The sequence below is a fragment of the Haliotis asinina genome, chromosome 3 (assembly GCF_037392515.1).
Source record: "Haliotis asinina isolate JCU_RB_2024 chromosome 3, JCU_Hal_asi_v2, whole genome shotgun sequence".
In the NCBI taxonomy this organism is placed as follows: Eukaryota; Metazoa; Mollusca; class Gastropoda; order Lepetellida; family Haliotidae; genus Haliotis; species Haliotis asinina.
The window spans coordinates 34,204,934-34,232,551 of NC_090282.1; the positions used below are offsets into that span (position 1 = coordinate 34,204,934).

Genomic DNA, 27,618 nt, shown 5'->3' on the forward strand with positions numbered 1-27,618 from the left:
GCACACATACAGCAGAAACAGAAGCCTTCACATACAATGTGGTATTTCGACAAGCCGGTCTGAAGTCTGTTGTTGACTGCGTCTAATCAAGCACACGCCCTTTTCTTCGATATGTCTTACCACCTTGTAGCAGTTGCAGTACTTGGATATGTAGGTACATACAGTACATTTAAGTACCCCAGTCCAGTTAAAACACCACAATGTCTGACTGGTAACTTCCCCCACTCGGTCGTCGTCATCCATTGGAAGTTTCTGACCATGATCTCTTAATGCCTCACTGTGCAGTATTTCTTTTTGCCAGACATGAATTAAGGGCTGTACATGAACCCAAGAAGTTGATTAGATGTAAATAATAACAATTGACCCTTGTAGAGTGGGTCTGACCAGAAATTTTATTGACATGAGAGTGTGTGATGTCTTTAAATTATCTCCCTTGTTTACCCATATACAATATGTCTTCTTGTCACCCAGTAACCCATAAATTATTGCAGAGAAACACTGGTTTTAGCTGATACTGTCAAATACTGTTAACTGTGAATAGAAATGTTCAGTTTTGGGCAGGTTAACCAATAAATTTCCAAAATTATGAGGATATTTCCACTTTGTACCCTCTAAACTGGCTTATACATGAAACTGTCAAGTCTAACAACCTCAAAACAATTCACAGTAAATAGTTTTGATTTCCTGGAAGTTTTTAAAAGTCTTAGCTTGATGAATCAATAGAGTCAAGCATAAGTTCCTATCATGCTGTGGTCAAAAAGTGATTTCATCTGTTTAAGGGGTCATTTGCCTTGATCGACGAACAGGCGGCAGGGTACTCTGATCAGTGTTCCAGACAGCTAGGCATTATGCATCTCCTCACTTAGTACTTTTTGACAAACTTCATCAACCAGCCTTACATATGTCAAGATTCTAAAGCTGCTTAATGTGAAATCTCCCCAATATCTGGCCTATAGTCCATGATTTTGGTCGTTCAAAATATATTCTGGGTTGATATGATCTAGGCAGCCCCAGTCATGTATGGAATCAACCCATGACCCCCTTCTTTTGTGAAATAGGAGTGAACTCCCATGGTATATACATGATTTGAAAACTTTCTCTATGAAAGCAGAAATGCATTTTTGCAAAGCTTTGATGAAGTAGACATGATGTAACTCTTACACCTCTATCAGTGCAGCAAATCTCTTTATTCTTTTGCCATAATAGATATGTTGGACAGAAAAAAATATTGAGGTTTCATGCAGTTTTATTTTTTTTCTGAGAAGTTTCATGTATGTACAGTACATAAATCACAGATTGGCCTTGTGCAGATGCAGACCATTTTTTCTACAGGTTCCACTACACTATATCAATATCACATGCTGCCCGAGCGAGGACCGTATGAAACAACTCAAACGGACAGAGGCCTGTGACAGCTGTGATTGGATGAAATAGTGTAAGATGTGTATGTGTTTTAAAAGCACATCCACCCTGTTATTAAAACTGACCACAATTTTAAGTATTTAGTGCTGTCATTTTTATCACCATGGGTTATGCTTATGTGTGTACCTATATTTTGAAGTAGGTGACATTCGGTGCGGAGCTGGGGGTTGATGTGTTCCGCTTCCTGTGCTTGGCAAATGTGCCGGACAAGTTGGCCACAACTTGTGTTTTATTGTAGTTTAGAGGCCAGACTGTGCCCATGTGTACATGGAATGGCTGTTGATAGCCTGGATATTTTAAAAAAAATATAAGGTTACTATAGAAGTCTATGGGAAAACATTTGGTGTTGTGTAACCTATAGCGGTGTCCATATGTTTACGGAAGTGACGTCACAAAACCACGCTCACTCAGACATGGGTAGGCACAAAGCCACAATGGTTGATGATAACGATGGGAACCGGTGTAGCGTGAAAGGCAAACAATGGTCGGATTATGTACTTAACATTTTATTTCTATCTGATAGACACCCCAGGTCAGTTCACCCTCGAATCTGTGAGACCCTTCAAGTAACTGAAAGCATATGAATATATGGAAAGTGGACACGTTTTTCCGACACAGTACCACAATGTCGATGACAAAACACCTCTGTGCTTGCTGGATATCTGCTACGAGAAAATTATGTCTGTGAGATGACTGTTTAACTTACATATTGAATTGTTAGGAATAAAGAATATATTGCTGATGCCTACTACAAGTGTGTCTGGAAAGTTTTGAAACCACCCTGTTGGTGAGATTAGCCTAGATCAAGGCTGCTTTTGTATGTGTTTTTTATAAGTAGGAATTAATGTGATGACATGATAACTCAATGCCATTTAAAGATTTAGCTTAGATCAATGCTACTTCTTTATCTGTTTTCATAAGAAGGAAAAGCTGTGATAAAATGGTAACTCAATGCCATTTAGATGCATGTGTTGTTATAGTTGACAAGGAAGGTTTGGGGTGGTGTTTATGTAACATGTATGACTGGCAGGTGAGGCAGATTACTCACCTTTCCTGATTATGTCATTGACAATATGTAAGCAAAGAAACAGTAAGTGAGGGATTATTTGTTTAAAATTTGTATTGTTTGAAAGAAATGCGAGACAAACACTTGGGAGTTTTTGCATTGCATTCTTGCTTTAAAAAACGAAGAAGACTTGCAGTATTGGACCAGAGTGAAGTATGAAATCTGGATATTGTCAATTAGATACTTTCCACAAATGTTTTAGAAAAATAAAGGTTGTGTACCTGTCTCATTATACAACACACCAAACGAAAAAAGAAAACCAGATCGGGAGGAGTTGTTACGCATGACAAGTCAACGATCAAATGTATGCAGCTTGTGTGGTTCTCTCGTGTTTATGTTTAACTTCTGCCTACCGGAAGTACTCGGGCGCGTCACGTGATCAAAACACTGACGTCACCGTGGCCTCTCCTATATGCACTGCACGCTGCCATGTCATGTTCTATTTATAGCATGGTTGGACTTCCCGGTTTTCGCTATCAGCGTATATTTCGACTGATGACGCTAAGGGTGGACCAGATACATGTAGAAATTATGTCATTCTACTTTCATACTGCTATGTGTGTGTGTGTGTGTGTGTGTGTGTGTGTGTGTGTGTGTGTGTGTGTGTGTGTGTGTGTGTGTGTATGTGTGTGTGACCGTGGTATTTGCTACTGGTATTGCGAGGACTGTCCCCATGAGTATGAAATGCCAGTCAAAACAACTCCCGTGAACATTCCCTGACGTCAAGACGTTATGCACACATAATGAAACTCGAGTGGTTGTCACGTACCTGTCTTTTGTGTAATTTGTGTCCATTGATTACAGTAATCCGTGAAGATCCGGGCTATAGCTGATCTTCAGAAACTCATGCTTGTCGTAAGAAGCGAATAAAGGGGTCGGGTGGTCAGGCTCGATGACTTGGGTGGCACATGTCATCGTATCTGAGTTTCATCGGACGATACGTATGCTGTTGATCACTGGTTTGTATGTCCAGACCATCAAAATATAGTTGAAATATTGGTAAGTGCGGCGAAAGAAATAAACTGACTCACTCACTTTAATTACTGTACGTTAGGTTCTGTTGACATTCTGGATTAGACACATGTCTTGTCTTTAACCTGATCTGGTGGGTAGCTAGGTAGTAAACCTGATCTGGTGGGTAGCTAGGTAGGAGTTACCAGCAACCAACTAGATACCAGCAGGTAATCAGGCGGCTACAATGTGTGACCATAACTTTAGTGTCGCTATGACTTTAATGATAAGGAAGAGAAACGTGGTGCGCAATTGTAAACTGTAGTTCTCATAAATGATTCTACTCTTTTTCAACATCGGCTGTTAAAACACTTCAGAAATATGGAACGATTTTCTAATCCCATTGAGGCACAATTTAGACACTCTCGTAATCTGAATTCACCGTTACAGTCATACACTGACTTATATATTGAGAACTCAAGACACCGAGAATGCAGCACATCTTTTCTCAAACACCTACAGCCAAATTACATTAATATCTTATGATAAACCCCGTATAAGAAGAAATGCATTAGTCAAACTGATGATAAGGTGGTATTTTGTGATTAAGTACAAATAGAAATAAATATACAATCCTTTATTCAAACCATTATACACTGCTCTTTTAAAAAATATTCCAGACATATTAACAGGTCGTGGAACTGAAAATGGTAATATTGACAAATGGTCTGTCCCTGTATGGAGACATCGACACATCAACACAAGCCAGCAGTACAGTGTATCCTTTGAATTTTACATATTTATAGAATGCACATGGTCTGCGATGAAGGTTGGACCATCTATTATACAAAATGCAATATTCGGAACTACAGACATGGCCAACAAGTACTTGCATGCTGGGATGTGGCCAATAGAGAGAACGAATTCAAAAGATCAAAGTAATAAACCGACAAGTTCAGGTTTTCACTTTAATGGGCGGTTACAGAACAATTTCAATATGAGATTGTCACTGTTTTGTCAGTCAATAATTTGCTTGCCCAAATACTGCCGTTACAGTATACCCATGGACGAGGATGTTCTACTGAGCGACATTGCAGGTCCAGTGACGCCAGTCTGCGGAGATCAGCCACCGTTATCGGTGTCTTATACAACACTGTCTCGACAACGTACATACGGGCTAACTGGATTTACCTGAATCGCCTCAACAAAATCAACATTCAAAACTGTTTCAATTATTGAGCTCAGAAATAGCAATAATGGCTACATACACCTCGCTCGGTGTTTATACACTGTGATAGGCTTACCCGTGAAACATGAAAATAACATCAACATCTTTCGGCAGCTTACATAATACCAAAACTCACAGTAAAACGAAGTAATATAACAGCACACGCCATGAAGCATATGTTATCTCGGAGAAGTATCACAAGAGAGTAAAATCATCAGAGAATGGCCTTTGTGTCTTGTACATATGGACTGGTAATGTTTCGATTCATCCTGAGAAAAATAACGATATATGTATAATAAAGATATATGCAAATATGAAAATGTTTGTAGAATTTCATTTGAAAGGACACATAAAGTTTCAAAACTATAAAAATCGACATCCAATTCTGTTAGCATTCTGTACACATCTGGAGATGAAACAAACACCCTAATACGCATAATACAACAGATCTATTGAAACTGTAATGCTTTGGTGAGTTTTCCAGCATCATAACCATAGACAGACAAGATATTTGACTCTGCACTTGAAGAAAGAGTACAAGAAACGGTTTCGACACCAATTACAAGCAAACGGGTGCTGGAACAGACATGGCACGAAATATGTAATCTCATTAAAACTAGCGTCATCAGGGCTTATGTGTTGAAACCTTGCATGAGTATGATATGCTAGAGTAAATGTGGTGTGTGTATAATAAAGGAATGTGAACCCGTGGTCATTACATCAACACATTAAAACAGCACATCTTGTAAGGGGCATAATAAAGACCTCTGCATGATGGTCAAATAATACCATAAGTCATTCTAAACACGTTAAAATAGCAATATTCCGAAGTAAATAGTACTGATCTGATCTGTATGCACGACTATAACCTAAAGTTGACCAAATAACGTTAGGAAATTGGAAAATATAAAAACTTGTTAGGTGAAATGACCACAACTTGACTGAAAGGAATCCTTCTGGTGAAAGCAGTGGTTCGAAGATGTCATGTAACTAAGGACATTATACGACTTAATGTCATCATGCAAAACGTCACCACTAGAGAAATACTTCCTTAATACGTAAATTGATAAAACATATAGTTTCAGTTAAAACATGGCTTGTATTGGATTCGGCATCACTTATTAGGTACTGTCCATTGCTTCCACTTAGAGACAGTTATAGCAAAACGAGTACACCAACATAATATATTGCAGAACATTGAAAATGATATTGTAAATTCATTTCGTGAATGTAAGGTAAGTGTTATATGGTCAATGAACACTATTAACTACATGGTGGTTTGAAAGGGTGTACGGGACTGTAAGATCCTTGTAGATTCAATATCTCCTGAGGTACAGCTGTTTTGTTTATGAAGTGACAGATTTGACGTGGCCGTTTTGTGTATGACGTGACAGATTTGACGTGGCCGTTTTGTGTATGACGTGACAGATTTGACGTGGCCGTTTTGTGTATGACGTGACAGATTTGACGGGGAATACTGTTCGTACACCCTGGCAAATCTACGTACATGGTTTCGTACGCTTTGGCTATTAACCAATGAGAATTCGACACATTTATCTTAAAGGTAGTAAAAGTCAATATCACCGGTAACACTTCATCTTAAAAGGGAAACATATAAAGTGACTGAGTGAATGAAAGAGTTCAGCCTTATGCTGTTTTTCGCAATATTCCATCAAGCTGGGGACACTAGAAATAGGCTTCACACATTGCATCCAACCCGGGGCTTTGGCTTGACGAGCAAACGCTACTGGCTGGAGCACTGTCCCCATATATATAATCGCTTGTCTGTGATTGTGATTATCAAACACAACTGTCCTTGTATCAGCCCTGCACTCACAGCACGTAACCTGAAGTTTCTCGACCATACTTGCAAACGAGGTAGACGATGACGATCGCGACAAAGGCAACAACGCCGAGAGTGATACCAACGATGATGCCAACTGGCATTGAGTAAGGAGTTACTGAAAATACAAACATATTACAAGACAAATGCACAACAGGTAAAAATCCTATAAACAAAGTTCAGTATTATTTAGATGAAATAAACAATACTGGGCGATTAATGTTTATTCCCTGTACGCACATCAAAGAATATGAATTACCAGGTTCAAATTTTTCTGGAAATTCATATTCATAAAATCCTTTGTCATAAGTTCAGTCATAAGTTAAAATTCAGTTTAGGATTAAAAATCAACACAATAAATTTTGCAAAATTAATTCATCAAATTAAAACAAAACTTATTTTCACCGTACTTTCCCGGTCAGACTTATATTTGATCCGATATCCTTTGCCGCCGATATTCGCGTCAGATATAAACATGACCAACACTTGACCGCCAGTTGACTTGACTTTCAACGATGAATTGCCACAGGCTCGGCCCAGACTTGGGTCGTTAGTACTTGGACCTAAATAACATATGGTCAATCAGCATGAAGCAGCATGATCTTATCTTGTCAAAGAATACAAATGTAAAATAATCGGTCTGTATTAGAAGCCGTATGTGTTTAAATTGAGGAACATAAGTTGAACTCAATTCGCATCTCCACAGACTGTGCCCATGCATTAGTAAGATGTCTTGGACTTTCTAGACTTCACCATTGCAATAGCTTCCACGCTGGAATAGACTCTGCGCAAGTAAAGAAACTCCGAACAATTCCAAACACTGCTGCCTGCATTGTAAGTCTGAAATCTAAGTGAGATCACATCACGTCATCACTCATTTTCCTACATTGGCTAACTGTTAAGTACCGTGTGAACTTCAAAATCATGTGCCTTGTATATGATTGTCTCAACCGTCAAACTCCAGAGTATTTACCAGTACTTCTCACTTTACATCCCTGCAAGATTCTGATCCCAGAAACAGCACTTACTTACTTATTGTCAGACTTCTCTCCTATGGCCAGAGAATGTTTGCCTACATTGCAGCATTGCTTTGAAAATCACTGTCAGCTGACGTCTAATGTGCCGAATAACTTGCACTCTTGCAAATCCCCTCTAAAACCCCATTACTTACTCCATAGCTTTCTCTTATATACGTACTTCCTTTTTGATTCTACCTATTTGTAATCTCGTGTATACATTGTACATATATCGACTTACCCTTTTCATAGCGCCTTCAGCGAAAATTAAATGCAAATATAGTTACAAATGCCTACTGTTACTATTATTTTTTTACTGGCATTCTAGACGCTAGGTCGATGAAGAATGGGGACTGTTTAAATAGATACACAAGTTCTTTATTCTGTATATGGGACGTTTCGACATAGATTCTAATGTCGTTGTGAAGCAAGTTGTTGTCACGCATTTGCCTGACAACCACATTAGAATTAATGTCGAAAAGTCGCCTATACAGAAAAAAGAAGTTTTATATCCATAAAAAGAGTCCTCATTCTTCATTATTCTTATCATTAAACAAAATAGGTTCATAACTGTACAGGTACAACCAACAGAAAAATGAAACCACAAAATCCTTTGCACAATTATCCAAACTCCATCCCCGCCATGTCAGCTGTGTTTATGACTCTTTATCAAACAGTTCTGGTTCTAGAAAGGTCCACCGTGCATACACTGTTCAGCCGGTGTGACGATTCACAAACACTGTAATTATGGCGCCAAAACCCCTTCAACAGCCATACGAAATGCTGAAAGCATAGTCGATTGTACAATTCTGGCCATATCATGAGTATGTATTTGATTCAGCAGTATTGCAGCTTTGTCACTGTGATGTTAACTTTATTCTAGATTCGGAAACAGTTTCTATGAATATTCACTAGAAGGATTAGAAATGTTTATGAAGAAATCTTTGTGACATGGAGTTAGTGGTTAATTTCAAGCAATAGATCACCCTCTTAACTGGTTGCCAAAGAACTTTCAAACGAAAGGAAACACAAACACGAATGGACATTAATGTTTTCAAATTTTACAGTAACGTTGACAGCATTAATATTAATACACCCAGCTCGTTTCTCAAGCAATAGCAAATACAAGTACTTAACTTCAGATCCTTTTAGGCTTTTTTAGTGAGATAACAAACGTTTTGTTTGTGCAATTTCTTTGACAGGAATGAACCTGTTCCCACTTGATCCACTCTGAGAGACATGATTCTTGAAAACAGGAACATACTACAGCCCCGGTCTAAAAGGTTAACTGGTCATAATGAAATTATTATTGGGTCCTTTTGGTCATTCAGTTAACATTGTACAACTTTTCCCAAGTACATAATTCGTATTGACAAAGGACACGATGATGTATTTTGTATTGTACGCTACTTCTGTAGACTAGGCATGTGGCATTGCATGAGAAATTGCCCACTTGGGCGATCAGTATTAGTGACATTGAGCCATGGTACTACCACAGAACTCAGTGAAGAAATGGGATGAAGAATGTTCAACAACAGGTAACGGCAGCAGAAGCAAAATGGCTCCAATGAACCAATAGAGACTAAACCTACAGTCGGTGGACAATACCCTGTAGCCGCTTCTTTTAATATCGCAATGGAATCATCTAAACCTGAAATCTCACCATCAAAGAACTCCACGTAGTCTCTTGTGCAGTTCGTGTCCTCGGGGTGGGGCATGTCCATGTCAGTGACCTCCAGTCGGAGGAAGGAGCCGTTCAGGATAGCCTTCACTAGGGTGGAACAGTTCATCATGCTGACGGACACAATATTCCACTGTTTAGTTCCATGACATGATTGGAAAGTATTTGAGCATACGCTTCCATGCACTAATTACACTTCCACCTGTTCTGTAACATTAACTAGCAGGTCAGTTTGGAGAAGACCATAGAAAATGAGTTTAGTTTCACGCAATAATCCAGCTACATGAGGCCGGTCTGTAGTTAATAGAGTCATAACAATAGGACCAGTCAATCCACTAATCAACACCATGAGCATCGATCTGTGCAGTTGGGAACCGATGACATGTGGCAACCACGTCAGCGGGCCAGGCCACCCAATCCCGTTTCTGAAGATCAACTCTAACCCATATCTTCATGGGTGACTATACAAAGGAAATACTGAACGCTTGCGATAATAATAACATAACAACGTATGGCATGGATTTCCAACTTCTTTATAATTTACAACACGTTTCAGGGCTATTTCTTGCCCTTTCGTCAGGTCATTGCTCATCTTACGAAGGAGCAAGAAGCGTCGTTTAAGTCCATACTATACTTTGACATGTTACCTTCCAACTTCTAAATGCCCATCAAGCATCTGATAATAATAGTAATAATACTATACTACTCATATAGTACTATCTAAGCACTAGATTATGCTTGATCAGGGCATGCATGACACTGTCTTGAGTCATGTATATGATGGGTTTGGACTGTCAGCTGAACAAACATTACTGAACTATTGACTATGATATTACAGAGCAAGAGACTTCTGCGGCTTGCACTTGAGTATGAGGGAGCGTTGCAGAAACAGTCCAGGTCAAACACATATTGAAGTGAGTATGGATCCTTCATCATGAACTTGGACAATAGATCATGGGTGTACACTTTCAAAGGCAGGTATTTTATCTATGACATGCTTGTTTTAATATTTTTTCACCTTTCACCCCTCACAAATATATTTTTACCTTCTCAGTACACAATGTGGTTTGATGATGTTCCAGATAAAAAGAGCTGTTACTGCATCTTTGGAGATCACAAAAGCTTTTGTAAATATGTTTGGGTCATTTTGAATTGAATTAGACAACTATGTTGCCTCATCAAAAATGCAAGTTTTGCGTGGTGTGTATGGTAAGTTAAGAAGTGACCGTTCGGAAAACAAAGGTGCAAAAACTCGACAACAGTGGCCCTTTCTATTCATCACATACATATTCAGCAAACACTGAGCATCACACTGTTGAAAAAGATGTCTGTCACGAAAACAACGTTAATTCAACGTGTTTTTTTCTTTCGAACAATACTTAAACTCGTATTTTTCTAAAGATATTTAGAAACAATATTCGGCTGTACCTGAAAATATCAAGTCAAAACTATGAACCCATAGTTCCCACGACCTCCCAAACGACCTCTGATACAGGACAGCGGCGCTCGGGACCTGTGACGATTCGGGTTAGAACTGATCTTCAGCAACCCTTGCTTGTCGTAAAGGGCGACTAACAGGATCGGGTGGTCAGGTCCGATGACTTGGTTGACATTGGTTGCTGTCGCTTCCAAATGGCGCAGATCGATGACCATTCTGTTGATCACTGGATTGTCTGGTCCAGATTCGATTATGTACAGACTGCCGCCATGCAGTTGGAATATTGCCGAGTGCAGCGTATGTCAAACCAAACCACACAACTGTCACCATCTGTAAACACCCATTACTCCATAACTCACTTGGGGTAGATGCCTGGATACAAAGGCGATACCACGTCAGTGGAGTCGATGGAAACGGCTGTCTTCACATCCACATCCCCCTGGCAACCATCTGATAAAACCATTAATGAATGTGAATAAGAAACATTTGTTTGTGGGAACAGGTCTTACAATTACAGAAACTTCGTGTTCTTTGGTAGAAAAGTCAATATACAATATACAGTGGAAGCTGTCACAACCGGCACTTGTCCAATCTGGCAGGTTGCCAACACCGGCATAAAATCCCAGTCCCATCCGTGGCTTGTACATTTATCATCAGCTCTATAATCCGGCATATTGTCTAAGCCAGATTATTTATCATGTCCCAGTAAGTGCCGGTTTCGACAGCTTCCACTGAAGATGTTTACACCTGAACTAAAACCAAGGGGTATGGTATGGTAGACATAACCCTATGGTGATATTTTAAAAGAAAATATTTTATGCGAAGGTTAGAGTACCTCCAGAAGGCATTCTCAAGTTCCCCACCACCCGAACTAAGGTTAAGTACTCTACCACTCGAACCATGGCTGTTAAGCTCTCCACCGCCCAAAATAGGGATGTTAAGCTCTCTACCATCCAAAATAAGGTTGAGTCCTCTTTCAACCGAACTAAGGCTGTTAAATAATCTACCACCCGAAATAAAGTAGCTAAGTATCCTGCCATCCGAAATATTGTTAAATACTTTACCACCCGAAATAAGGTGGTTACTCAAACGTCCAAACTGATATTTTCAAATACTCGAACAACGGATATAAGGTTGTTAAGTCCCGTGATCAAGGATCCTGCTACCAGTCGAAGAATTTCCAAAATATGTCTTAAATGAAAATAACCTTTACAATACTGGTATTATTTCATCGATATATTGGCCTAAATAACGGCAAGATTTCGTTTAACAAAATGTTTTTAATGGCGCTCTCAACTCTAAATCATATATATCAGATTCATTTGTCATTGTAACACCAGTTGTGACCCACTTACCAAAGCTTCCATATCGTGGTCGAATATACTCAGCTTTAAACCCTCGTTTAGCCAGGTTGCTGTCTGTCTTGAAGACCACCGTGAGTTCTCTGTCACGACTGACGTATTTACCTGTTTCGTTACCACAGATCTTCGAGAACTCATTAGATGATGTATTACCTGGGAATTGAATTATATATATATATATATATATATAACCCTAACAGGTTACATACTAATTCCAAGCAGAAAACAGTTTGCAGAGAGTAACCTCAGGTTCCTCATTCAAGTTTAAGCTTGTTCGGTTGTGTATGATCTCAGCGGGTACAGCGGCATGTGTCCTGTACAAGAGGTGTTAGACACGTGTTACGTGGTAGACAAACTTCAATGTCTTCTTGTTGAAGTTGATGGTGGCAGTCCCATTGTCACACCTACCTCGATAGACCATAATGTAATTGTTGTTACATCCACTTGTGTCTCCAGCATCAACTTCAACGAATGACAACAGCACTTGGTAGTTGGAGAAATCGGAACGCACCGTCCAGGTGGCGTTCATATCTCTGCACATAAATAAAGGCAGCCATGTTGATCTTGTACACATTTCAGTGCGCTAAATAGAAATGTCATACATTTCCTAGAGTTAAATTCTGCAGTAGATTTGACCTACAAGAGTTACATTCCCTTACCTGACTTCTCCATCAGGGAACCTTGGCGACAACATTGTGGATGTGCCACTCTTAGTTTCAACAAACCGATGCATAGGTGGTGTATCTGAAAGCAAAACATACTAATAAACAAATTTTTAGACGATGGTTTATAATTGAAGCTGAAGCAAGTAAAATGACAACAAACTTACGCGTCTCACATACGAAGAAAATATGAATAGGAGACAATCAAGACAATGGTTTGTTGAAGCATAAGGGAACATTCCTGATACAATTTACTAGCATTTATGAATATGTCAAGGTAATGACAGAGTTTTTAACTTTTGGAGAAGAAACATAACCACATTAATCTTGTTGTTACCTACACAGCAACCGTGTACGTTTAAGGAGGGATTGTATTGAGATCGGAATTTGTTTAGAAGTTTCAGTAAATACAAATAACGTAATGTATTCTTTGGGCATTTACATATAATCGTCAGGATTGGTAATACGGATAGCAATACAGGTGCTTCATGTTCTTGTCAAACACTCCCTCAACCCTGAGACAATACCACAGATTTAATACGGTTATCCCACCCAGATTCACTATACCGAACCCAATCCAACAGTCCTAGTTTATTATCCACAGACACTTTTAGCGGCCACTGGTATGACTCGGTTAGAGAACCGACCTTCCGCTTCCAAGACTGACAGTGTCCGGGAGGTGATCTTATACCGGACATGGTAGGATGATGCCCCTCCGGAACAACTGGGATTGTCTCAGTTACGGTTACACAGAACACAAAATTTCCCAGACAGGTGGAAGACCATGGAGGTATCTTCCTCCTTACACTCACATTAAAAGTACGTTTACAAGGCGAAAACGAGGGGAAACGCTGATGTTTTCCAAAATAAAGATAGGTTAAAATAGCTTTCATGGTGAGTCTTGACATACATGAACAGAGGATCATTCGATGAATAAATATAATATACATATGGAAATTAATTAAGCAACACCAAATTCAAAGACACATAAAAACTTAACAAAGTTTAACGAAGTAATTTTGATGATTGATTATTCAATTTTGATGTATTGACATACAGCATGAGCTTTTCATGGGTTGATATGACGCGCGTGAAGCTTGCACAGCGCACGTGCATTGCTTTAACCTCAACTTTCGAAAAATGCACTTTTTCCCTGGGGTGTTTACAAGCGCAGGTTGTCGATTGCATTCGGTTTTTCATTCATTTCAATGTCATGGCACGTAGGAAATTATCAGAGGCCACTCGTTGGCAAATAATCGGCATGAGGAATGCTGGTATGTCTCTAAGACAAATCGGGACTCAAATCGGACGACATCATTCCATAATTTCAAAACTTTTGAAAAAATACCGGGCCACTAATGAAGTTAAAGACCTGCCTAGACCAGGAAGACCCAGGAAGACCACAGTCCGGGAGGACAGAGCTTTACTGAGACTTGTACGGCGCAGGTCCTTCGACTCGAGCTCTCGGTTGAGACAGGAGTGGCTTCCAGGGAGACCCATCTCGAACAGGACTGTTCGGAATCGTCTGAAAGCTGCAGGATACCGGGCAAGGAGGCCAATCAAGCGACCCAGACTGTCTCCAGCCCATAAGGCAGCCCGACTGGCCTGGTGTAATGACCGTTTGCACTGGAACATTGCCTCTTGGAGGAAGGTCCATTTCTCAGATGAGAGCCGGTTCTTGCTGCACATGGTGGACGGTCGTACTCGGGTCTGGAGGCAGAGGAACACAGCAATGGCTCGACGGAACATCCAGGAGACTGTGGCCTTTGGGGGAGGTTCCGTTATGGTATGGGGGTGCATTTCCATGAACTGCAAGTTGGATATCATTACCATCCGTGGCAACCTTAACGGTGTTCGTTACCAACAGGAGGTTCTTGACAGGGCTGTGGTACCTCATTTTGAGAACCATCCTCTGGCAACGAGACCCATATTTATGGACGACAATGCTAGACCTCACAGGGCGCATGCTGTAAATGATTTTTTGCGGCAAAATGCAATTGACAGAATTCCATGGCCTGCCATGAGCCCTGACCTCAACCCCATTGAACATTTGTGGGACTTTATTGGCCGTCGTGTGAGGCAGAGAGACCCACCAGTCCATAATCTCAACGAATTGACGGCTGCCCTGCATGAGGAGTGGAACAGGATCCCCCAGAATCAGATCCGGAGACTCATCCAAGGAATGAGGAGGCGTCTGGAATCGGTGGTGCGTGCGCAGGGAGGACACACTAGATATTGATGAAAGTCGGTGTGCAGACTCTCAGATGACTGTTCTTTCTTTCCATGTGACATTTGTGTTAATACACCTGACAACAACGTCTGTGGATGAATAGTAAATTGTGTCCATTTTTTCATGAATTTAAGACAGTTTTAAGAATTTGGATTTCGTTGCAATAAAGCAAAGTCTTGATACTTTTTCCCTTTAAGTTGTTTGTCAGAGATCGTCTGTTGAATAAAAAAGTGTCAAACTATATCAACCCGGCATATTTTGATTGTCAGAACACTTCAAAGTTGCTCCAATAGAAAAAATTGGGGTGTTGCTTGATTAATTTCCAGGTGTATATATAATTCTGTTTTGAAGAATCATATACATCAAACTACGATCTCTCGAAATGATATATGATATGATATATCAATATATGATTAAAAGAAGAACGAGGATTGATCCTTCTCGTGACCCTAGATGCCTTGCTTTGACCAAATGTTCTTTAGGTAAGATTTATATTCAGCCAGAAGCTTGCCACTCTTGGCCTTGTCCAAACCAAAACAGGTGTAGGACTGAACTTCCAAACGCTGCTGAACATCTCCCTACGTGTCTATACATCTCCCTTGTAACTGGACCGAACCGTCAATCATTATCATGCCGTGTTTCCATGTAGAGTCCAAATGTCATACCGATATCATTTAACAGCACTCGTTAAGGAGAACTTCTTCTTTAAATTGGCACCATGAGAAAGCAATGTTGGGAATGCTGAGGAGATTGTAAGCCTCCTCTTGATTGAGCAGAAAGCTAAAGGGATTTCAAGACAAACAATACACCAAAGTAGAAAACGGGCTCATAATCGTTATTCTTATCACTGTCTTTTGTTAATTGTTGTTGTTAGTTATATTATTACCCAGCGTTTCTTCGTATCCATATACAAAGCCAGCGTTGTTTCCTAACGTGAACTGTCCTAGGTCGTCAGTTGAAAACACCAGGGTCAGCGCTGACTCTTGACTGGAGAACGTGGGCTTGGCATCTCCAACCACTCGACCCATTAAGTACCCGGAAGTGGAGTTACCTGACGGGGTACGCATGTAAAGCAACGTAGGCTATACATTAATAATTAGCTGTTAATCGGGGGGAAATTTTCCTGCTTCTAGCTGAAAAGTGGTTTTTTTTCGTACCCAGGCATTTCTGCAACATCACTTTTATTTCAATTTCATAAAAATGTGAATTATTGCACTTCTGGATCACACGACCAGAACAATAAAATGTTGTTATATTAAACTGGCAGCGTTAGTGAAACGTTTACATGGAATCTGAAACTGGTTGTTTCAAAATGGACGAAAGGCAACACATCCATCAGAACATCCAGGAATATATCTGATCACGTTCCTCGAGGGACACCGTCCCCAAACAGTTTCCTTGTTTAGATACTAGTTTAAACCAAAATATGACAGACTGCCCTCGCCATTTACCAAAACCTTTTTTCCGAGAGTCACTCATTTAAGTCCTTAAATTGCCTTATAAAAAATGAGAGAAAAAAATGAATCTTCGATAATCAACAAAATTAAATAATTCGTGGCCAATTGAGAGAACTTCACATACCATCATATACAGTCACAATATCTGTCTTGAATAATCTGTAAAGCTGCCCTTCTAAGAAGGAGACTACGACGTGTCCTTGTGGATTCTCAGCTGTAATAGTCCAGGCACATCTAAAAGAGCTGAAACACAGCAACAAGTTACCAATGTATTCGTGCGAGGAGATTGCCCGAAAGACTTGTAACGAAGTGTCTGTTACCCTAGGAAAATTGACAACTTTGACTTTCGTCCCCCTGAAAAATATGTAGTCATTTCAGAAAATGAAATTATAAACCGACGGATGAATGTTTGTCTTTGAAGGTGTTAAGTCACATTGACTGACAAACACTGTGAAAGCTGAATGCTTCGTTGGAGAAGTTTATTCAACAGAACATACAAACAACAGGAACAGATGTCTACAGTACATTCACGCGTATGCATTACTCCTCTTCCTTGGAGTCACCCGTGAAGATCCGGATTAGAATTGATCTTCAGTAACCCATGCTTGTCGTATGAGGCGACAACAATTGTAATCATGTATTAAAATCGTACAGCAAGATTGAGTAGACACAATCAACCCAAGACAAAGTTTGAAATTCGTGGATCTTCCGTACAAGTACTAATCAACCACCCCTGTGACCTACAGATGCAGAACCGTGAAGATTCGGGTTAGAATATTGGCCTTCACTAATTTAACTCAGTCTTACTTGGGGTAGTTGACAGGGTATCCTGGTGATGTGACATTCTGTCTTGTGGAGTTGGCAACCAGGTTCCCCCCGCAGGGCTCAGCCGCTGGGAAGATAACATTTCACAACTGTAAATTGATGACATGCTGGTTGATAACATATGTTTTGTTGTGAAAAGGTATGATACACTGGCAGTCAAAGTGAGACGATGAAAGTCACTTCAGGATGACGACAGACAGTTAGATATTCTTAGGCAAACACAGGTGTGAGGATGTTGTAAACAGACTTGCGTAAACAGTTCCTGTAAGTCAAATTGCTACATAATTGCAAAATGATGACTATAAAGGGACCGTTCATAATTTATGGCCTTGGGGTAGGGGTGGGTAACGGTGATGACTATTATGGAACAGCCTAAGTGAAGGACCTCTACACCTAAAATGTATGTACAAAGTGACACCACCCAACACTTCCTTGCAGGTCATGTACAAAATAAAGTTTGGCAGATTGTCAATGAATAGTTAAACCTCAGCCAGATGATCACAAACTGTCACCACATTACGCAGTTCTGGCAGTGATTCATCTAACTCGTGAACTGAAACATTATTTGGGGGTCAATATTATGAATCATAAAGAACACGTATTTGTGTTTGGTCTGTAAGATAGAAAAGCTGCAATACCTGTAGTGTAGTAATATTTCAGCTTAAAGCCTGTTTTTGCGTTATTTTCTTTCAGCGATTTGAACTCAACCACTGCTGCGTGTCCATACACATAGAATGATGCAGGTGTCTCGCATGCAGTTCCAACAAGCAGCTTCCTAAGTGCTGTCTCTGAAACACAAGGTGCTTGAGAATGTAGACCACTATTTTTAAGATATCAGCAAGAAGTCGGTTTACCAAAATGGGTAACAAACAAACATGATTATACCCACTGTGATTGGCATCAAGTGTGTACATTACAAAGGAGATACACGTATTACCCGTACAGCAGAAGTGCTTCCTGACAGTTGAATAGATGTATTCAACGATTCCTAGGACTGATCTGTTCACGACAGGCCGTGAAATGGTTTCATTTTTTTCAGATAATACGATATAAACTCATCTCATAATCATAGGATCATAATTATAAATTGATACGTATATATACGGAATTGGAATGATATTTTAACTGGAGCGGTAGCTAAAGAAGGACTGACAAATATATATTTATACATACATATAAGGAATTTGAATGATATTTTAACCAGAGCGGTATCTAAAGAAGGACTGACAAATATATATTTATACATACATATACGGAATTTGAATGATATTTTAACTGGAGTGGTAGTTAAGGAAGGACTGACAAATCATAATTACGCCGTCATTTCTTTATGAAAATGAAAAATACGTAAACAACAAAATAACCATCTCGAAATCCTTTGGTCAGGTTTTGTCCCTTGAAAACTAACAGAATCCTCACCGAAGGTCGGGGTTTCAGTACTGCGTCAATTTACTGTATCATTCCAAGTATCTTGTTGGCTCGCCTCTATGTAAATTTGTCTTTGTCAGCTACAAAACATCCATTTAAAAATGACTTTCACCAGAGTGAACTGTACAACGCTTTTAGCAATATTTCAGCGACACCAGAAAGGGGCTCCACACATTGTGCCCATGTGTGGAATCGAACCCGGATCTTCGGCGTTACAAACGAGCGCTCTGACTACAAGGCCACCCCCTTCGTCTTTCACTTGATGTAAAGCCAGTGTTCGTAGTTAATAAGACCTGTTTATGAGTGAATCCGGTGGCTGATTCACTTATGTGGGGCCACTTCTTTCATGAAAGATTAGAATACCGGATATGTATGTCATATTCTCAAATAAAATCTGCGCTCAAATCGTCATTAGCTGTTACTTTTTAAATATTTTGAATAATGATATAATACCGTTTGTGGACACCTTACTGCATCTTGTCATGTTGATTGAGATTCTGTCCACTAAAATGATTAAATTTCACTTGTGTTTCTGAATGTCCTGTATTTATGCAAACACTCTTTGTATGTCACTCCCAGCAGATGACTGAGTCAGCAACTCAGGCCCTTGTGTCTTTGCTCAAACGTTTCCAGCTCATAATGGATGATTAGATATGTTTACATGAGAACACAGCTTCCCTGGTTTCGGAATAATGACCTACCGTCATATACCCTAACACTATCTGTCGAACATCTTTGTGTATCCAGATCAATTTCTAGGACATCTATTCTGATTGAGCCCTTTCTGACGTTGGCAGTGTCTATTTTCCATCGACATTCCTGGTAACTGTGAATGAACAAAATATACACAGTATGTTTAAGCGCCCTATGTTATCCTGGACGTAAACATAAAATGGATTAAGAAATAACTAATAATGATACTACGATTGCTGTTGAATACATTAACCAACTGTTAGGTAAATATTTGCCTTAAAAGATATCAAGTAAAAAGAAAGTATTAACTATTGGCCATACATTGAGATGAAATGAATGAACAAGGGAGGTAACTGAATGACTATACAACTTTCTCAACAAGTGGACGCTGACACTGTTCTCAAGTAGTTGATACTCTCAATACTTTGTCACGTTATTAGAACGCCTGCAGCATTTGGGTACGTATAAGAACATAGTCATTAAGCAATTACTCGTTCGATAGAGATTTTAGTATCTTTATTGAAAGGTCTCATTCTTCGTAATGCAGGGGTTGTATAATTCATTGAGTTACCTCCCTTGTTCAGTCTGTGAACACACAATGTTGGAACAGTTTCATAGTCAAGAGCGTTGATTTCAAAACACAAATGGTAACATCTGGAGACATGACAGACGAAATATGTCCCCCCGCCATTTGATGATTTGCTGGGGTTAACTTGAAAGATATGAATGCAGGTGTAGGACTAGCACAATATAGAGGTGAGAGGTGAAGTGGTACCTTGGGAAAGGATTGGGGTATCCCGGTGTCATGAGAAATTGCTCCTCCACTGCTGCGGTCAGATTATCATCTCGGCAGGTAGGTCCTTTAGAGAAACCACAAAGGGTTTGGATAGGGTTAAACAAAAGTATTAATTAACCGCCCCCAATAACCTACAGATACAGACTCGTGATTATCCGGGTTAGAAAACTGGCCTTCAGTAACCCATGCTTGTCGTAAGGGGCGACTACCGGGATCGGGTGGTCAGACTCGCTGACTTGGTTGACACGTCGTCGGTTCCCAACTGTGCAGATGGATGCTCATGCTGTTGATCACTGAATTGTCTGGTCCAGACTCGATTATTTACAGATTATTTACAGATACAGATATATTACTCATACACCACGGTGACACAATAAGTTGGGAATGACAAGATTCAGTACACCATAAGAATACGAAGCGAGTTTCTCCAAATTGATACATCCTTCATTAATGAATCGGTGTTGACAGGGATCGGTGTCTTCTTGAGTAAATTCATTAATTAATTAAAATATAGATATTCTCTAAACAATAATGGAGACTCTGAGACTTTCTTCCCGATTGTATTTACGACCTCATCATGTGCTTCGTATGCTTATTGTTGACCATGAATAGACAATGACTTTCAAACAGAAGTAAAGCCAATAGTGTCCTGCCAATTTACATTTACCGGGGGCTTACAGAATGTACGTGATCTGGACTACCAATTACCCCACTTACATGTTTGTGGATGTTTCGTGGGTTGGGTGGAATAGGTTTGTCTGCTAGCGATTGGGTGCCTCACCATGAGGTAATGGGTTCAGGTTCACAACTGCAATCCCATTAGAGATTGTTATCACCATATATCATATACGACTGAGATGAATAAATGTATCCCATGTCTAAAACAAATACATATTGTAAAGGCCTAACAACCTTCGATAGCTCTGTACTTGACACGGACACTTCGCTCCGGGGATATCCGAAGGTCCATGCGAGTCGTCTGTCCCCAACTTTGGTAGATACTGTCCCTCCCCGGACACCACGTGACCTCTTCCTTCCCGTCTCCTGCAGGGTGACATAAGTTCGTATTTCGTTATAGTACAGTAAACTAGGTTTGTAAAGAACATGCTTATTACGTAGTGGTCACGGACACGAAATGCGTGTAATGAACAATGGTAGTAACGAACTATATGTCTGGTTCCCTTAACGTTTATCACTTACAATGTCCGAAGTTAATCGTCAACCCTTCATAAACAGTGGGATAAAAACGACCGGGTGTGTTGTTGATTGTATGGGTTGTAGGTGTTACAATATTTAGGCAATATCCAGGCATCGAGACTGTCAGTATTGCTTATGGTTTAATGCAACAATCTGCAATGTTTCAGCTCTACTGACGGTGATCGTAAATCATGTAGTCTCTATAAGCCAACAGTTGAAATTGTGAGCAAGGTCCAGCGTTGTCGGAATTCCATGATATTCCCTGATAGGGTTAAGAACAGTTGTACCATATGGTTCTTTAGTCCTATATTCTCATTCTGAGCGTGGATAGGGTTGACAGCAGATATGGTATTCCTTGTGGAAAGACTAACACGTCAACGTAGAATTGTAGAGTAGTGAAAATGCTTACCATTTGTAAATTTGATCTGAACGTCTGGGCAACTGGTACTGGCATTACCAGCTGTTTCTACGGAAAGACGAACCCGCTGATCTCTCAGTGTCCTCACATACCATGTGCTCGAAACTGTTCTGAAGGAGAACACAACATATTGACAAAGTCATACGATCACATCTTTCATTCACAATGGTCATTACTTGCATCTGCCCTTGCAGCATGACACAGACAGAATACCTATTCTAGAAAGGATCTTCGCGGGTCATTCTTTATGTGTGGGTCCTAGTGCTGTGACAGGAACATAATGTCGCACGTCAGTACCAAGACCACGGGTAAAGGATAAATATGTGCTGATTACGGGTAGATTTCCGGGTGGATGGTTTTTCTAATAGAAACACTCCAACAAACATTACATTAGATTCCCACGACGCATCCACAAACAAGCCTCTTAAAGATGGACATTCGGCAGGTTATGGTGTAGCCTATTTGATGTAATCTACCCTCGATAATAAATTGGAAAAAGATCTGTACACGATCAGCTGTTGAACAATATTCTGAATATAAACGCGTCAAAACCATGGCTTGGGGAACCCGAGAAGGCTTTGTATTTTATCTGAACACGTCTCTTCGTAACTGAATAACTGAACTATTCACTGACATATTGTAACTACATGTACGTACTCTGAAGTGCCGTCTGGGTACCCATAAGAAAAGATGTTGTACTCTGCTGTTGAGACTGCCTTCACGAAGAGCCCATAATAGCTGCCTATATCTGCAAATGAAGGTAAACGTGGAAAGTTAGTAGATATGTCAATGGCGGGATGTCCATGATACGTCCATGCGTCACACTGGAGTGGTTTAAGACACTGAAACTGCCATCATGACACCAAGCTTGAGGTGTGTCTATCCACAAAAAGACATGGGAACAGACAGTGAACACTTATCACGCCGTCACTGTAAGCACCACTGTGAACATGCAGTTTCCCTTGACACTCTCCATTCAGCAACCATACGGGCATGGTATACTGTGAGTACCAGTGACTTTATATGTATTCATATTGCATTATATAATGTTGTACCCACCTCTTTTTACATAGTGCAGTTCAAAGGCGTCTGTTTCCGTCACTTCAGTCGCAGGGTAGCGTACTGTGATGACGTTGCCGGAACTCTGGAAGTTGTTGGTGTAATTGCCACAAACCAAACCGAGGATTGCGCCGGATACATCTGCAAAGACGAAGCATGAATAAGCTTCCAAAACGGAGCCTTAATTCTCGAACCCACCCTGATGTAAAGAGGTCTTGTTACTGAAGTACTGAAGGACGCGGTTAGTTTATTGAAAGATGTCATATAAACAACAAAGATAGTATACTACAATAAAAAGCTACAACTGTGCAAATACCCCTAAAGCAGTGTTTGCCCTCAGCAGTAAAAATCTACAGCCCCTAAGGACACAGAACCATGAAATGTTGTGTGTCCTGATCAGAATATGTAGGCCTTATATTTTCGCTACAACAAAAGTAAGTCCCGGAAAGAGAATAAAAGATTTCGGGCCGAGTGTTTTTAGTGGACCAAAGTTAATTTCGAAAGCTGCCATAAAGACATTTTGATTGATATGAATCAAGTTGCAATCAATGATCCTAGCTGTTACTTTGGAGTGATATATGGCATCAAGGACGCCACATGACGAGAGGATGTTGGTAAGTGAACACAGAGTCACGTGTTCGAGGATATGGCTATGGTTCATTCTATTCCGAAACGGTTGTTATGCACAGGAATATGAATTTCTGCTCGAACTGTCTGTGTTAAACCATAATAATTTCGTTTCAAAGTGCTCCCTCAAAAGTACAGCTTCAAAATGTGTTTGTGGTAGACGTATGAATGACATTTGGAAATGTGACAAATCAGTGAGAAAGCTGATATCCCATGCAGGTCCCTTGTTTGACTGGTATATGTACCCATGATTGACTTGTCTTTGTATGTGCTTACGCCGGACAGAACTCGCTCACCCTTAACACTGGGATCATCACTGCTTGAGAGTGATTCAAAAACACATGGTCGTAATATGGTTGGAATCGTGCAATCGTCGCTGTTTTTATTATTTTACATGTTTTTATTGCACATACTACTTAAGAATATGGACAGGACTCTGTCGCTTTTATTGTCGGGGACAACCTCTACAATCCGCAGCTCTCACCGACTGTGGGCATTATTGAGATGTCTGTGTATGGTGGCAAAAACCTCATTGCTTTTGCTTCATGATGATCTGATTGTATTTATCATTTGCCTACTCTAGTTAGCAACGCTCGCGTGAAACATTCCTGCTGGTATACGTTATGTATGCATTGATGCTGAATGTTTAGGCACATTCATCGTAGAATATGTTCTTGTATGTATTTTTTTCCAGGATATGCAGGGTTACCCATCACTATTTATGTGATCCTTTACTTTAAATCATAACTATATGTGATGTAAAAAGCTGGTGTTGATACAGTACTTCGCTCCGACATTTAGCTAGAATATTGCTGAGTGAACAACAGAGCTTCCCTGGCAAACATATCTGTACCATGTGACCTGTGAAGGTCCCGGGGTAGAATAGGCCTTCAGCAACCCATGCTTGCCATAAAAGGGGACTATGCTTGTCGTAACAGGCGACTAACGGGATCGGGTGGTCAGGCTCGCTGACTTGGTTGACACATGTCATCGGTTCCCAATTGCGCAGATCGATCCTCATGTTGTTGGTCACTGGATTGTCTGGTCTAGACTCGATTATTCACAGACCGCCGCCATATAGCTGCAATATTGCTGAGTGCGGCGTAAAACTAAACTCACTCACTCACTCACTCACTCTGTACCACGTACCACCATCATAAACGACGATGCTGTTGCTGACGTCACATGTCGGGTGCTGCGTTAAGTTGACATTCCTGAAATCCAATGATATCGGACCGGGAGACCCTGTAGAGGTTATTGTCCATGTGCACGTGCCGCTCCTGTAATACAGGTCGAGCATAGTATCAATTATACAGATATAATAACTATTATTACATTGGGTTTATGTATGTATTGAAACCATGTCTGTCGCATGACAGGAAAATGTGACAAGCTCTGCTACCCAACTGTTACAACGGTGATATAACACAGACCCACACACACAGAGACCCACACACACAGACGCAGACACACATACATAACATATGTGTGTATGTAGACCGACACACCGATAGAACAGTGGGTAGTAGTAGTAGTAGTAGTAGTAGTAGTAGTAGTAGTAGTAGTAGTAGTAGTAGTAGTAGTAGTAGTAGTACCCAATATTATTCCCAGTTTTAAGGTTTGTCTTAAACATATTTTATTCACAGAGAAAAGGATAGAAACAAGTTCTCCAGCTTAGAATACCTTCTCCGCGGTATGTACATAGATAATTTAGATTCCCGCAAATAAACATGACAAGAAAGTAGTACAAGTGAAAAGAGACAGAGCTTACATAGAATAATATAGATATAATATAAATATGCTATTCGGGTTACTGGAACAGGGTTATGCACATGTGCGATCATATTATACATAAACGGTCGACGTGTATGAAATATTTATCAGTATATTAACATACACACTTTATTTGAGGCATTCACATTCATCTGTGTTCCTTCGTGTCATGTGAAACTTGATGTTATTAAAGCTGAATAACGTTACTATGGTTACTGATATAATTGTCTTACCCTCCAACAACTGGCCTCTGATTCTTGCTTGTTGTGTCTATTTGGAGGGAGAGGTCGCACGATTGGGCTGAAAAAATAAGGATGTACAGAAAAGGGTCTCTCTCACACACACGTTTTTGTTTCAAGAATGCAGGAGGTAGGACCTTTTTCTAAAACTTGTCCCTCACCACTTACTTCTGTTTTTCTACTAAGTCTTACAAAACAATCAGATTTAGGCACCTCCTAAACTCCTCTCCTATGCCTACAGATAACAGTGTCTGCTTCATAGAAAGAAATAGGACAGTGGGGTAGCTTAATGGTTAAAGCGTCCGTTTGTCGCGCTAAAGACCCGGGTTCGATTCCCCACATGGGTAGACTGTGTGAAGCCAATTTCTGGTGTCCCCCGCCCTAATACACCTAGAAAACTGCTAAAAGCGGTGTGAAATCCGTACTCACTCGTAAGTAATCTGAAACATTTCCCTTTTCATGCATTTAGATGAGTACAGATTACAAAACATTTATTACTATCACCTTTATGTCATTTCAAAAAGCGTACATTTAGCAGGCTTAGGAATTTCGATATCATTTTCATCATCAAATATCTGAGTGAGTACATGCTGACGTGTAATTTCCTTGACTCCATTTGTCTTGGACTAATCTAAGATACTCTCATATTATAGATGAAATATGTCAGTAATGTCTCTTGAGGCTGCAAGTAGTACAGCCGACATGCCCCAATGGTGTCGCGACATGTTGCTATAAATAGACACGGATATCCCGTCAACAGAAATACAGTTAAAATGGCCAAACACTTGCTTTCATTGAACATGCTTTTATAAAAGAGGATTATGAAGGAGAATCGCGTCTGAAATCCATGGTATTGAACTACAAGAGAGATGTTTCAGTGGCTGACATGGTGTGTATGACACCTGAATCTAGGACGACAAATGTTGTTGTATTATACATATATACACGCCCAGTTCAAGGGACATAATTAATGTAACCAGAATAGAGGTACGCATAAAACATATTAAACGAAAACATGCCAGCAAAGTCGACAGCAATGTACAAGTTTATTCAACAGTGAGATGCGTTTTATTTACGAACAGGACCCGATGGTGAGGAATGCAAGCATCCCGCCTTTTCAAGCATGCCGATCGATATCCGTTCTTCCATCTACCTGTACTATACGCTCACCTGTAACTGCTGCCGTTGTGATATACAGAAATAACGCCAGGTTCACATACCCCTTCATCATATAAACAATGCCAGTGACTGTTGGTACAGCCGATAAGGAGGAATGTTGAAGGAGTTTGAATACAGTGTTCTCTGGGTGAGTGGTTGTGACGACCTCAGTGACTTCACACAAACCGAGGACGGTATATCGTATTTCCTCTACAGTGCGACACCATACATACAGAAAACACAGTTAATGCTGGGGCGGTTCTGCTCTGAATACCATAGTTTTGAATGACTAAACCTGCATACGTTATCCCTGGAAGAGGGTACAACATGGTACGACAACGATCACAACAGAGTATCACACGAAAAAGAGGCCGGATCTGCAATGTAATAATGTAATGTACACTCTGTAAGCTGTAAGCATGGCATACAGTTACGGCAATACAAATCGATAGGTGCAGCACTAACATACCTCACGTTCAAGTGCCACATTGTACTACTTGGTATATAATGTGTTTCGCGCGGTTATTGGTAAACATGGGGCACTTGGTACATTTACGACGTCGTTGAAAAACATAATAAATTATCAATAATTTTGTCAAATTTGTCACTGTGTTTCCTGTGGTTATTGATAAAGAGGGGGGCGTTTGTACAACTAAGGAGCCGGTGAAAAACATAATAAATTATCAATAATTTATCAAACTTGCGTCACTGAGGATTGACGGAGTGTGTGTGGACATCTCTGGCGACATTACGCAAACACGTCGTGCATGGCAGTTGCCCTGCTGGAGAGAGGTAGACGCGGGATAACAACTGATGGAAGTCAGCGCTAACAACAGTTTCCCACTTTGGTGAAATTCGAAAGTATTTTCACAAGGAGTGTGATTGCTTGAATTCACAACCAGTCTTTCCTGAAAGGCTTAGAAATACAGGCAACAGGAAACAAAGGATCGTTAACATGATAAACGGTCTCCCATGACGATGAAATGTTCTGGAAACAGCTGTTGTCCATACTTTATGGCTCCATAGGTCGGTGATTACGATCACGCAATG

At 40.2% G+C, this 27,618-nt stretch overlaps 1 protein-coding gene across 1 annotated transcript; it reads right to left on the reverse strand.

Moving 5' to 3' along the window:
- Nucleotides 1-4,061: 4,061 nt before the first annotated feature.
- Nucleotides 4,062-26,791, reverse strand: LOC137277855 (deleted in malignant brain tumors 1 protein-like). Its single transcript, XM_067809819.1, has 20 exons — nt 26,581-26,791; nt 25,405-25,471; nt 24,548-24,678; nt 22,772-22,912; nt 22,370-22,460; nt 21,704-21,822; nt 21,010-21,141; nt 20,077-20,161; nt 19,310-19,434; nt 17,819-17,968; nt 17,163-17,247; nt 16,480-16,598; nt 15,785-15,949; nt 12,666-12,750; nt 12,415-12,539; nt 12,001-12,159; nt 11,005-11,095; nt 9,190-9,320; nt 6,921-7,073; nt 4,062-6,628 (listed from the first exon to the last, which is right to left on the reverse strand). The coding sequence occupies exons 1-20, from the start codon at nt 26,639-26,641 to the stop codon at nt 6,501-6,503; spliced, it is 2,343 nt and encodes a 780-aa protein (XP_067665920.1). The 5' UTR covers nt 26,642-26,791; the 3' UTR covers nt 4,062-6,500.
- Between the last annotated feature and the right edge of the window lie 827 nt (nt 26,792-27,618).

Coding starts and splice junctions, on each gene's coding strand:
- LOC137277855 (XM_067809819.1), bottom strand. CDS start 26,641: ATGATGAAGGGGTATGTGAACCTGGCGTTATTTCTGTATATCACAACG. Junction 22,461..22,771: donor ACTGCACTATGTAAAAAGAG/GTGGGTACAACA, acceptor CTTCATTTGCAG/ATATAGGCAGCTATTATGGG. Junction 16,599..17,162: donor TACCCTGTCAACTACCCCAA/GTAAGACTGAGT, acceptor GCTGTGTTTCAG/CTCTTTTAGATGTGCCTGGA.